Source organism: Haemaphysalis longicornis, unplaced genomic scaffold (assembly GCF_048455015.1).
Source record: "Haemaphysalis longicornis isolate Haplotype H1 unplaced genomic scaffold, Haemaphysalis longicornis Haplotype H1 scaffold_6, whole genome shotgun sequence".
Taxonomy (NCBI): domain Eukaryota; kingdom Metazoa; phylum Arthropoda; class Arachnida; order Ixodida; family Ixodidae; genus Haemaphysalis; species Haemaphysalis longicornis.
The window spans coordinates 12,639,656-12,653,776 of record NW_027526407.1 but is presented as its reverse complement, the minus strand read 5'-3'; the positions used below and the strand labels follow the sequence as shown (position 1 = coordinate 12,653,776).

The window sequence follows — 14,121 nt, the reverse complement described above, 5'->3', positions numbered from 1 at the left end:
ACGTTCCATAAAGAAAGCGTTGAAGCCCCGTGGCACTTCTTTCGTGCAATCGCTGAGAACGCCCTGAGCCGAATGCCCGGGTTTGACGGATACATTTTTTTCCACTTCAAAACAATCCAGAGATGCGTTTCGAACGAACACAACGTCACAACATGCGTTGCAAGTCTGAACCGCGATTGACAGACGATGGGTTGCCTCCTCCTGCCCGTCGTAAATTCGGCACTCGCCTCGCGCGCGGTTTGCGGGGACGAACAGCAAGTCACTCAACTCTGGCGCGCAAGCCGAGATGGCTTTTAGCCACGCACACTGCACATATCCCATGCGAGGTTGAGTCGTACGTCGCTCGAGAAAGATAATCCAGACCATGGGAAGCACTATCCACCCGCAGAAGCACAACGTCGCATTTCATCGCGAAACAAAGGCGTCCACAACACACACACCATCGCCTCCTGTAATGCCAAACGCATCTCACACTTCCTAATGAGAGTGAGTGGTACGCCTGCAGTGCCCACATATCGCGAGGTGGGGCCCCGAGCTGAACCGGGATCACGCAACCGTAACTGACTTCTGGGGCGGTTTGTGCCTTGTTGCCAAGGCAACCGATGTTTGAGATCGTCAAAGAAAGGCGCTCGCTCCAGCGCTAGAAAGCTCAGAACCGCGCCGGAGCATGTTTTGCCAACGTTACCGCTCTCCACCACGCGTCGCCCCAAGCTGAACTGGTCACATGATTGAAGCGTTTTGTGCACGGGTTCTGTATCGGTTTAAAATGTCCTTTTCACATGCCGCCGGCAGGAATTACCACCACCGCAAAATAAGACCCAGCACCAGCGGGGCCACATCTGATACGGCGCTTTTTGGATAAACAGTGCGCGGTGCATGAAAGGGACCGAGCGCAAGATCCTCCCCAGCGGCTGCGAGTTCGCCGCCGATTAAAAGTCACGTGCTGCACTGCAGCAACGCACACCGCGAAAGGGCAAGGCCAGGCCACCGCACACATGCGGCCAGATTTTTCGTTCGATTATCCATCCTTGAGCGGAGTGCGGAATTCATGGTGTCAACAAAACTTGCCCGTAGCAGACGGCAGTCGGAGGAGCGTAATGCGGAAGTACGTCACCGCTGACTAGCGCAACATCATGGGAGGGAGTGCTCGCGCGCCGTCAAAAGTTGAAAAGAGGAGGAAACGCGGCGCGACGATAATGCGCGGTTTTTGATTTACGATTTCTCAGCTAATACTCATCGCTTTAACAAAATTCTTGCGGGAGGAGATTGCTAATACATTGTCTTATTTGGTTACATGTACATCCATGCATCGGCGGAAGGTATTTCAGGACCCCTTTAAGTCATAGAACCTTTTGACTCTCTTCACAGTTCTCACACTTTACAGCAATAGAACATGTTCAATTGCTGTATGTTCTATCGCAATTTCTATGTTCTATCGCATGTTCTATTGCTTTACAGTGAACAGCTTATGATGTTACTGGTAGCAAAATCTATCGTGAAACTAAAAAATGGAATTTGTCATCTTTAAGCTCCAGGCACATCTTGTGGTGTCCATGAAGTGAACCATGCCAAGAGGTGCATGGCAGCGATTTTGACATGTAGTTCTATTGGTATTGAAACCTTTTCTTGCAACTGTTTTCTTGCAACAGTCTCTGTCCCTGTCACGTGAGCGCTGTTTGAACTAAGCTTCTTGTGGGAATAACAGACTGCCACTGGGCCACTAGGCTTCTTTTCACTTTGCTGAACTTTCATCACCTACATCTGGAATGGAACAGTGAACTACTGCCAAGTTCCAGCACTCGTCTCAGAGTGCTGATTCAGTAGAAAACACAGAACAAAAACTAAACGCACAAGAAGGAATTAAACACGCCGTGAAGACAAAATATGACAAAAATATGCGGTTCAACGTGGAATGACGAGGCTTTGCTAACTTGCCCAGCTCTATTCTAGCCACAGAAGATGTCTCTTTAACAAGAAAAATACAAGAAGTGCAAAAAAATTGGCCGCGTATCAGCTCGATTCGATACAAAGTCACCGAAAGACGATAGTCGAATGGCGCCCCTGCCAAGTACATGCCTCCCTTCCCTTTCCCGCTCACCTCTCATGGTGTTCCTTACCGGTGTCATTTCTCACAACATAACACGCTAGAGGTTTGGTCCAGTCAATTTAAATTTACCGCGTTCCACTGCTCCAAGTCAGGTGCCTCGATGACTAGTGCTGCCGTACGACGGAGAAGCGTGGGAATTTAGGCACCCTACCACAATATCTATAGAACCACGATGCCCTACGCCATGATCCCTTCAAGCGGAACGTGGAACCTATCTAGTCGAACATTTTGTTGCTTTTGCCGCTTGATTTCTCATATGTCGCCAGGAGGTAGCGCTGGCAACAGCAGGAGACTGTTTTCTGCCGCTGATGTAGTATATCATTTGCTATCGCAAAAACCAAGCATCCATGAATTTTGAAATAAGCGAACGCCGCAAATATCACCCGTGTATTAATTTCTGCCTTATACAGTGCAGCCCACTTATAACGAACCCACTTACAGCGATATAGCGGTTATAACGAAGTGATCTTGATTTCCCGTCCCAATTATAGCGGTCTTATAATAGTCCAGATATAGCGAAAAAGCGGTTATAGCGAAGAAATTTCAGATTCCCGCTTACTTCGTTATAACCGGGCTACACTGTATTTGCGTAATGTCTTGTTCTTGTTCAACAATGTCGACAGGTATGAACACTGACACCGGACTTAGACGTTTAGATTTGGCGGTGGGTATATAAGTCTGTTGCGCAGATTTCGTTTCACCTTGGCCGGGTGGCTGATTTGAGGGACAAAAAGACAGACAGGCAGACAGACCAAAATTTCTGCATTTAAGTAGCCCAAGAAAGAGTATCGTCTTTAAAAAAACTTCCAGATTTCTTACCAGAGTGATGTATAGTATGACCCGGAACTAGAAATGTACTGCTTATATGTGTGTGAACTGCACGTCAGCATTCAATTCAATTTCAATTTCAATTCAAATTGAATTGAACACAGCAACATGATTGCAGTTCAAATTATGCAAAAATAATATACAAAAACAGCTCAGATACTACAATAGAGACTTATTATCTAATGCAAAGTAGGAGATTCACGGTAACACAAAACAACAAAAAAAGAAAAAATACAGCACAAAAAGGGCCTAAAAAGAACAAAGAGACTACCGAAACGGCAGAAATAAAGGGTTCAAATACTCGTACAGGCATAACTTGTGAAAAACATGAGGCATAAATACAGTTACTAAATACAGTTGCAAATGAGACATCAATACAGTTGCAATAAATGCAAATTCAAGTGTCACAATCCAATGGAAGTAGAGGCCCCACTGCAATCGCCCAGTTCTGTTTCTTGGTGATGGCTTAGGTCGACGGCCATCAATCACACAAACAAGATTCCGTGATGGCATAGAAAAATTGCCAAAAGTGGGGGGGGGGGACTCATCACTGAATTACCTGTTCTCCCTAATATATCTCGCTTATTTGTTTGAAGTTAGCGATGGAATTGGTATCGTTGTGATCGCGAGAAAGCAGCCTCTTCAGTGAAATATACTTCTATTTTGTCTTCACGGCCCATTTAAGAAAAAAACGAAAGGGAAGAAAAATCAACGCGCAAATTATAGCTCTGTCACGTAGGTGCTGTGGATGACAATGCTGGGACACTTGCACTCTCACGGTAGCCAGACTAAAATACACATTCTCCCAATGACCACTACATGAAGCGAGGGGTAACTTTTGTATGCATTTTTCGGGGGGAAAAACTTGTACAGTGTGTCACTGTCAGAACGTCTCTCCATTGCTTGCAAAGGGCAAAGTCCCACCCGTGGTTCATTCAAAGTTTGAGAACTCCGACAGTATTTTTGATGCCTTCGTGTTTTTCCTGTCCTTAATTGTGAAATAGAATGAAACTAAATCTAGTTATGCTTGTCTTTGCCCCAAACGTCTACCCTCCCTCTCCAACCCCCTCTTTTATACACCAGTGCCAAGTTTGGGCGCAAGATCTCGTACGTGAACCACCTGCACGAGTTGAAGCAGCACGTCCACTACGACCAGCTCAGGATACCCGAACAGGTTCTCGAGTGAGTACGCTATACGGCCCCCTTTAATCGAACAAGATCCTCTTCATTCGGTGGTTAAAGTGTGAGGAGCACACAGGCCAACCTCTGCTTTTAATTAATGTTCTGCACCCGTCCAACACTTCATTTCCTGAAATTTTGGCAGTTTAACACACCAATGTTACACTTTGACTATGAGGCGCGCCATAGTGGAGGTCTCTGGATTAATTTTGACCACTTGGGGATCTTTAACATGCACCGAAATCTCGTACGCACGGGTGTTTTTGCTTTTCGCCTCCATCGGAAAAGCGGCCGCGGCGGCCGGGAATCAAACCCTGATCCTTGGGTTCTGCACCACACCGCCTTAGCACACTGAGCCAGTGCGGTGGGTAGAATTCATTTCTTTAAGGCCACGTTCTGGATGTTAAAAAAAAAAAAAAAGATGTTTTGCTGTGAGCTTTGCTTTGCTGAGGAACTGGGAACGCAAAATTTGCTGAGTTCAAGCTGACAAAGCGTGCGTCAACTTTTTTTCCCAAGTTGATTCCACTTCTGGAGGTCTGGTGACCCAAAGCTTCTTTTTGGCTGATGCCCTCTTGGCTAGTTCCCTGCTAGAGCATGTCTTGTAGCCAGGGCTGATGCTGTGTGCAAAGGGTTAGTTCTGGTAAAATTAATAAAATTGAATGTTTTTGTAAACCACTAGAATTATTTTGCGTTAAGGGTCGGTCCAGTTCGCCATTAGATGAAGTTCAGTTATTGTGTGTCCTGTGCTTCCTGTGGAGTTAAGTTTCAACACCTTTCACATACCATTTTCATGCGAATACAATGGAGGTTTTTTTTTTTTTTGTCATTTCGTGTTTCCGAATCGCCTTCTCGTTTCAACCTGACATTATGTTTCGATTTGAACCATGAATATAATGGGACTTTTTTTATGAGCGTCAGGCTGCTGTGGGCTCAACCACTAGGCACCCAAGCTGTGTAGAAAAGCCCACCTCACAGCAGCATCATAATTGCCATCATCAAGAGGCCTCCGTGAAAACTCCCCAGTTCTTCTTATCTTCAACACTGTGTGTTTTGGCAGCACCTTATGGTGTACACGCAGTCGCAAACAGAAACTGCCCCAATTTCTTTTTTTAGGCCTCTTTGTGTTGTAATAGTTTTGTTTTCCCTTTGCAATTCTTTCAAAGTCTCCTCTTACATTACAATTATTTCGTCATATTGTGCATTTGCAAATACTGCTCCTCTAGTACTTGTGCTAAACAGACGATCGAGTCTTAAAGTTATCTTTGGAAAAAGAAAAAAAAAAAAGGAATATATGGGAACTGACGCCACTAAAGTTGAAATATCGGCGCATTGCATTCACGGTGAAGGGCTGTGAACTTATCTGCTGCGCTTATCTCTTAGAGGTGCCGAGAACGGTGAGAGGATTGTGTCGGAAAGGGTGGTGGTGACGTCAAGCTACGTGTAACTCGTTTAGCTGTGGTGTTAATCTCTAAAGAAACACACACACCGCGCAAAACAACAGGACGAAAGACGGAGGGATGTACAACACAAGCGCCCAACACATCCCTCCGTCTTTCGTCCTGTTGTCTTGCGCGCTGTGTGTGTTTCTTTCGAGATGATTTACCAACTCGCCCAACTTTCGGTGTTAATCTCAATAGAGATATGTACCCAGGCTTGTTTGCACCCAGAACCAGAAATAGAGATTGCAAGCGACCGTCACGTGTGACCTTGTCGCAGGCATGACCGGAAGCTGCTGTCGAACACCAAGGCGGCCCGGATACCGCACTCGCACAGCAGTGGCTTCTTCAACAAGGCGGCCGCACCCACCTTCCATCCCACCCAGCAGTTCAGGGCGACACTGGAACAGTGAGCGCACCCCCCTTTCCCTCTGTCTGTCGGTCTGTGTGTGTGCGTGTTCATTCATCATTCCACCTGTCTCTCTGTGTGTCGTCTTGAAAGTGTGAGAAACAGAGAAATGTAGCTGTTTCCAGCTCGCATGCTGTTTTAATTGTGGAGAGGGAACTTTAAATTCCATGTTTAACGTGTAATGTTTCAGGTAAAATACTATGCTTGTGGTGTTTCAAGGTGCTGTGAATATCTTTATATAGTCCCCATCAAATCACTTAGTGACCTAGTACTCTGTGTTGTCCATTGCGTTTAGTTCGTTAAAATCATGCGGGTGGGTTGGTGTTCACTTATTTTGAGAGCTCGCACAAAGAGAAAAAATAACAGCTGGACGATATCATCTCGTTGTCTCCACTTCTTGTTGCATACCCTGTGTTTTGCGCTGAAGCAAAAAGTAAGCAAGAAAAAAATAAAGGAACTGCTGGTGGCTATTTCTTGAAATGGTTAGAAATGGTGACTAACATATTTGCACCCGTAACGGCCTAACAGCACTGATTAAGCAGTCTTGCTACAGTTGCTCTTGCGTTTGTGTGGTGCAATAGACTAATCTTCACTTGTGCCAACTGCTCCAATATCCACTCTCGCACACATAGTATTCTTAAGAATAGATTTGTTTTTGTGGTGGTACCATTCTCAAAGTATGAATACAGCTGGTACCCACCAGCCCACTGGAATTTCGGTCATGTGTTCAGAGCAGAGAAATGAGCCACTGCACTTTGGCAGCACTGTGAACTAAGACATCGTGTTTCTGTTCTTGACAGAAGAGGTGGAAGTCAATGAACTTCAATTGTTTCTTTATTGCACACACATGTGTGCAATAAAGAAACAATGTCCGAGAAATGCTGCTTCACGGGTGTAATGTAGTCATGCAATCGACCGGGGTTTTCATTGTTGGGCGGATGTACTGCAGCCTGGTGGGTACAGAAATTGTTGTTTGAACTTTTTTTCGACTGATAAGCTACAGTCATTGGACAGATTAAGTGAGATCAAGCACATTATCCAGAGTCACTGAGTGCTTGCCTTTGCTCCTGCTTCTATTTTGATTGCCAAAGTCCAACATTGCTTTGTTCGTTTGAGGTACAGTATACTGTGTTTCTAGATAAGTATGGTCACTTACGTGGCTTATTCGGGTGACTCGTATTGCTTGATGCCTGCGTGGTCATTTTGGCTTATGCTGATGACTACCCGTGCGCTGTTAGGGGAGGGGAAAAACAACAACACAAACAGTACAGCAGGCAGGTGTTTGGTGCAGAGCCTACAAGATAAGGAAGGAAAAAAAGTGACCGGGGCATTTAATGAACCATTTTTGTGGAGAGCTTGCCAGGACCCCAGCAGACTGCCTTAAAATTAAGAAGCCTGTTGTTGCATCATGGAGAGGAGGCAAGGGAGGCCTAATTTCTGTTCCACAGCATATATTTTTTCTAGAAACCTTTGAGTTTACTTCAGAGAGTGCAGCATTGAGTGGCGCTGGCCATTTGCAAAAACAGTGAGCAATAGTTACATTACTTTCTTTGTGTGGTGATCATAATTCTAACAATAAAGATCGCTAGAAAGGTTTTGATTTCACACTTTGTTCGAATTTGCGTTGCTTCTGTAGCATCTTGTTTTTTTTTAGTGGCATCTTAGGGTATGAGTAAACACAGAGTTTACCATTGTCTTGGTAATCAGACTGTGTCACAAAATCTCAACGTGAATAGTAGCCAAACTGTGCTCTCTTTATCTGCTGCACCCTCCTTTGTGGCTGCAGTAGTATGTCCGTACCGTTTCACTAATTCCGCACAATAGTGCCAAGAAGTGCCCTGTGTTAGACCAGTCACCACAGTGTCATGGCAGCAGCACTTGGTTTCTTGTAGCAGTTTTATGAGTTTTTCTTTCTGCGTCAAAAGTGTTGTGGACTTGCTCACGCTGCCCCGTGAAAATGATGGTCCAATAAAGACTTTGGTCAAGATTGGTAAAAAAAAAAAAAGCACCTCTCCAGCGTTTGCTTTAGTTGTGGCATCACTTGCTCCAAACGAGAAAGACGCTTCATAGCGTACGCCCCTCCAAGGGGATGTCCTATGATTATCACCTCCAGAAAAATGAAAGACGCTCACACTTATAGCAACAATGATGGCCTAAAGGTCGTTATGGCAGTGAAGACGCAGCAAATCGGCTGCAATTGCGGGCTTAAACCGTTGTGATGGTCATAAAAATTGCGTACAGCTTCACTACCTTCAAGTCTTACGTGTTAGTGTGAGCATCCTTCATTTCTTTTTTTCTTTAAGGTTCTATGTTAGGTGCATTCTCTGTCCAGTGATGGTTCACGGGTCTTGTTTTTGGTTGCACAAGTGCGTGAATTCACGGCCTTTGCTTCTGTGCTGTCTTCGTGCAGCATCAAGAAGCACAACAATGGGGACCCCATACCAAACGTAGTTCGGGACTGTGTCACCTACCTGGACAATGACAATGGTACGTAACGTGTCCTTTTCTATTCTTTTTTTTTCCCTAGCTCTACCATAGCTGGTCTTGCTGTTTCAATGCACAGAATAAAAGATGCCTCCAAGAAGGAGCCACCCTCTACATGTGCACAGATGTAGCAAAATTTGAGGAAATGTTTTATAACCTGCAAGCTTACTGCCTGAAATAAAGCTGTGTAAAGGAAATGGTGTAACATAATCTTGAGACTGTGCACCAGATGCCAGTGTTCTTAGCGCAAGTGCTTAAGTTTATGCGGTTAAAATTTGTCTACTTGTGCATCTTGGATAACATGCAATGTTCTTTCTCTTGTACGTTTGTGATGGAATGCAACAGAGGTGGCTTGCAGAATTACCGTATTTACTTGTATAATGAACCCACTCGCGTAATGAACCCTCCCCCTACACTTTTCTTCTTGAAAGTTTACCTTTTTGTCACTTTGAATAAAAAAATGCAGCGGGGATATGTTATCTCAGCATAGTTGCTGGTGCTGTAGATGATTGCAGTAACTTGATATCTCGCCACAGTACACGCAGAAATGCTAAAAACGCATTCCAACAAAAAGAAATCAACAGTAGCCGGAGACGTCAACGGGAGTGCTGTGGCTCACAATTTAAAAATTGCACGCTTGTGGTGCGCCACCTGCTGAACACAAAACAAATGTTGCGCCATAAAAACGTTGCGGAGTGTGAACAAAGCGCACAATGTACTCCGCACTCCTTCCTTGCTCTTTGCCACATAGTTTCCGTTCCGGCTCATTTTGGTGGCATGCGGACAAAGCACTAAATGTAGTCTTGCTGTTGCACGACTTCGCCATGACGCTCCGTGAGCTGCACAGACGGTTTTAAACTGAAGGTGGTGGAGCATGCGTTGATGCACATGGAAACCGCGCGGCTGGGTGGCACTTCAGTGCGGACCCACTGCGTGTACGCTACTGAAGAAAACAAGGTTTTTTTGGGCGGTGAACAAGGATCGCCGTGTGTTCGTGGTCCCAAAAAAAGGGAAGTTTCTGGGTATGAGAAAAGGTTTTGGAGTGCCTTGATGGCATGGAAGAGGGTGCGCTGTGGGCCAACTACAAATGTGAAGCAGCAAGCTACTTCAGTGAGGAGGACAGCTCCATGGCAAGTAGGGGGCCACTAGCATGATGGGAATAAAAAAGAAATTTCATTACATAATCCCCCAGGTGTTTTTACGAAAATGGTGAGGCTCTGAGGCGCTTCTCTTAGCAACTTTATTGTGTGGAATTTCAACTTTTAAAAAATCTGTTCTAATTTTTTCCCGCATAATGAACCCTCCCCCCAAATTCATGCCGAATTTTCTGGAAAAAAAGTGGGTTCATTACGCGAGTAAATATGGTAGTGAATAGCCCAAAACTACAACCTTGAAGCCAATCTAGCATCAATTAGTCATCTTGTGTGTACCAGGTTTGGGGAAGAAATTTTCTTATGTTAGGTAAATGTCTAAAGTTCACATTCTGAGGGTTAAGACGAGTATCTGTGTGACTGAGGTAACTAAATCCCATTTGGATTTTGGTCTGTTGCCTTTCAGCATGATGATTTCAGGTAACATTTAAAAGAAACCGAAAGCTGGGCTCCAGCACTGCTGCCATTCAATCAATGTAGATTTGATCAACTCAATTTTGCAGAGTCATTGCAGATGACATTGTACTTAACTTAATGCGTATCACTTCCTAAGAAAGAGCAGCTATTCAGCGTCACAGAGAAGGCTGTGCTGTTCGTTTTGTGCTCCAATTTCACATTAGGGCGTGTCGTAATCGTCAACCAATTCTTTTGCATTTGAGGAGTATTTTAGATTTTGTTCAGATTTATGGATTAGTAGAGCAAAATACTGGGTCTGTTTTGCATTTATTTTTGCATTTTCCCCTTATTTTAAATTTACATTCGTGACTGTAATGATGAATTTTGAACACCCTGTTAAAACACCTTTCGTGGTAGAAGTTTAATGGTCGGTAGGCAGAGGAACAAGTTTTGCCACTGGCCTTGTATCGGAAACAGAAAATTACTGCAGAACAAACTACCGTACTTACCCGATTCTAACGCGCGCCCGATTTTCATGGCAAAAAAAAATGTAAAAACTTGCACCTCCGATTGTAACGTGCATGGAAATTTGTTACCCAGAAAAACGAATGCGAGAGAAACGGGCGATTTATTTCCCAAAGTAATCTCACTCGTCTTGCTCCTCGTTGCTCTCCGAGAGCTCCTTGTCGCTTTCCGCTGACCACAACATCTCGTCCTCGGTGCCGTCAAGCGCATTTTCGTGATGCCACACTTCCGAACGAGCGTTCAACCATGGTTGATGGGATCGTGGCCCATGCCTCGCGCGCCCATCCCGCGAGCTTCTCCAGAGGCACATGCTTCAGCTGACCGCTTGTTTTGAACGCGCGAGTGCCGCTCGTAAGCCACTTGTGGAAGCGGCGCACCGTCATTGCCACTGCTGCCATTGCTGTTATCAAGCGCGCAAGTGGAAGAACAATTTGACGATTTGTGTGAACGCCAATAGAAAAGCCTAGGCGCCTAGGCTACAGTCCTCCGTCCGCAAAATCGTTGCCAAAAGCATAGCCTCCTTTATACTTTGGTGAGATGGCGATGGCGATGGCTGGGGCGAAATTTCCGCTGTTTTGGCAGTTTCGATTTCGTATCCGATTCTAACGCGCATGCAATTTTTCATCCTATTTTTTCGGAAAAAAAAGTGCGCGTTAGAATCGGTTAAGTACGCTAAAAGCAAAAACATGTGGATCCGCAAATTCGAAATTTAACAAACTAGCGGCAGCTTTGAAGTGTGAACCCCAAAAAGAACTTTGCTTGCGACTGAAAGAGGAGGTGATTGATCTCTCATCTCTCTCTTTCTCTCTGTTCTCTCAAATTCCTGGTGCAGCCCTGGAGACGGAAGGCATCTTCCGGCGGTCAGCAAACACCCAAGTGGTCAAGACTGTGCAGGCACTCTTTGACGAGGGTAAGCGGGAGAGAACCCTTCGGATTAATTACTCGTTAGGACATTCTTGAAACCAGTGTTTCAATCTCTTGTGCCTTCATGGGCACTAGCCAGCATGAAAAAGGAACAAATGCAGGAAGGTGGAGCTCCCAGAGAGTGTGTTGGAATATCCTACTCTTCTATGGAGGTCATGACTGTAATAAAGTTCGCAACAAATAAAAAACAGGACATTCGTGTTAAGCTGAAGCATTGTTTGTGTGTTTGTTTAATTGTTTCCTGGTTCGCTGTCAAACATTGAGCTCTGCCTGTGTTTGCAATCATGGCAGTATTATTGCAGGGTTAACTCCCGAAATACGGTCAACTCTTACTACGTATATCAAACAGCGTAAAAGTTGGGAAATAGATCAACGTAACCAAAATTTGGTGTATAAAATTACATTGAGAACTTCCAAGAAGTTCTGCTAGCTTTTGTTTGCTGTCTTACTTGTTGATAATGCCAACGGTGTTTTCTTATCGACCCAACCAACACTCGGGCAGAGACAGCTCATGGGACGCTGATTTTCTTTCTCTAGAAGTGCATTGAAGGGAAAGGTGGTTGGGGCAGTTGTGGTTATCATGTGACTGTAAACGAATTGTTCGAATTAACGGCTGCCTTATATTTTCTTTTTCAAATCCAATCCAGAGGGGAAAGGGAAGCCCTTGGTGTGTCGAATGAATGACCTGTTTATTTTTTTGTGGCCCTTAAAATGATTCGACTGCTTTCGTTTACATATTTTTTTTAGCCTTGTTTGCTTTTGTTGGCTGCTATCAATGCCATTACGAAGGACAGTAAAGTGTGACACCATGCAGCATATCTGACGCTTTTCTCATGTGTGGAAAGCTGTTCTAAGTGATTCTAAGTGTTCTAATGACTGTGAATGCCTGGTATAGTTAGAAAAAATTTGCGTGAAGTCTTTCACTTTTGTTAGATCACCAGCCCCAACATGGCTACATTCTGAGCTGTTGTGTTCGTAATTCACTTCAGCACTGTCTTTCCGGCATCGTCAAATGCCAGCATTCGAACACGCCATCCAGTGGAGCATTGGCCTTGGTGTCATTTTTTATTTTTAGGAATGCGCGTGAGTTGCTTCTGAGTGGGCTTTATAGTGAGTGTACACACTCGTGTGAAGGCTGCACTTATTTCCCGCAATTTTGACACTGCGCACCTCTACACAAGTCATGGCCTATATCTATCCGCAAAGACCTTGTACTGCTGCCGTGACTGTTGCAAATAACAGCGTAAACAGTTCCAATTGATCACACACACTTTATTTATGTATATTCGTTGTTGCTTTTGCTCCCACGCTACCTGACAAGTCTATGTCATGGGGGCACCTTCCGAGAGGTAGTTGTTTTGAGTACCATCTGTGCGATTCACGATCTTGATGCTTTTTGCAATGGCCACGCACTCAGAATCTGCAAACAAAATTGCTGGAGTGATGCCCTCTTCAACCGTTCAGTAGGTGTCCTCTCTTGAATGTCTGCTAGCTGCCATTCACTCAGTATAACAACACTGGAATTGGACCTTGGAGGGCTGAATGACAGAACAACACATGGCTTGAAAATGCTTGTCATGCCTCTTGGAATGTCAGCTCAATGCGTCGAAGCCTTGGCAAACTGGACTTTCCAACCCAAACCTTAAGGTTGCCACGAAAACTGTCCAGGATGAACAAAGCCTTCAGTTGCAACAGGCTGCTTGGTTGGTTCACCCACACTGTTTTGACCCGATCCAAGACAAGTTCATTCCACGTCCATCATTTCTTGTGACAGTGAATAATAATTCCATCGAGAAACTTCTCCCTGAGCCGCGTCTTCCTTTTGAAGACTACACATGGTGGCAGCTTTCTGCCGTTGGCAGTGATCGAGAGCATCACTGTGCACGTTTGTCGTTTGGCACCCATTGTATGCACAGGGATGCTTTTTGAAACTTTGAAATATACAGTTCTATTTTCATCACCAGCCTACCTACGCCGACTGCAGGGCGAAGGCCTCTCCCATTATTCTCCAATTACCATGGTCCTGTGCCAACTGTGCCCAATCTGTCCCCGCAAACTTCTTGATCTCATCTGCCCATCTAACTTTCTGCCGCCCCCTGCCACGCTTGCCTTCTCTAGGAATCCACTGTGTTACCCTTAATGAGCAACGGTTATCTTGCCTTCGCACTACATGCCCTGCCCACGTCCATTTCTTCTTCTTAATTTCTACTAATATGTCCTTAACACGCGGTTTGTTCCCTGACCCACTCCGCTCTCTTCTTGTCCCTTAATGTTACACCTATCAACTTCCGCTCCATTGCCCGCTGAGTCGTTCTCAATTTAAGTTGAACCCTCTTAGTGAGCCTCCTAGTTTCTGCCCCGTAGGTGAGTACTGGTAAGATGCAGCTGTCATACACTTTCTTCTTCAGGGACAATGGTAGGCTGCCATTCATTATCTGAAGTGCTATTTTCTGAGACATCAAACCAGACTGGCGTCTGGTTCGTGTTTCCTCTATGAGACAGGTCATAGTTTTCCTCCCTTTGAAGGCTGTCCACAAGGCGAGGGAACTTTAAGAACTCGTTCTTGAACCCACTGGGCAGCTTTTTGACACACTGTCGCCCTGTCCCAAATAGAGACCCTGTGCTGCTTCATAAAATTCTCGTAAGTGCAGTGCCTGTATTGCGGGTGATGGCAGTGGCTTT

At 45.0% G+C, this 14,121-nt stretch overlaps 1 protein-coding gene across 2 annotated transcripts in view; it reads left to right on the top strand.

Annotated features, from left to right (window-relative positions):
• The window catches only part of Rhogap68f (Rho GTPase activating protein at 68F), a 56,570-nt gene that overhangs the window by 27,770 nt on the left and 14,679 nt on the right, over positions 1–14,121 (top strand). For both annotated transcript variants that reach the window (XM_077673614.1, XM_077673616.1), the window contains exons 7-10: positions 4,019–4,117; positions 5,831–5,959; positions 8,370–8,446; positions 11,348–11,425. In XM_077673614.1, coding sequence (XP_077529740.1) covers positions 4,019–4,117; positions 5,831–5,959; positions 8,370–8,446; positions 11,348–11,425 — 383 coding nt within the window. The remainder of the gene's footprint in view (positions 1–4,018; positions 4,118–5,830; positions 5,960–8,369; positions 8,447–11,347; positions 11,426–14,121) is intronic.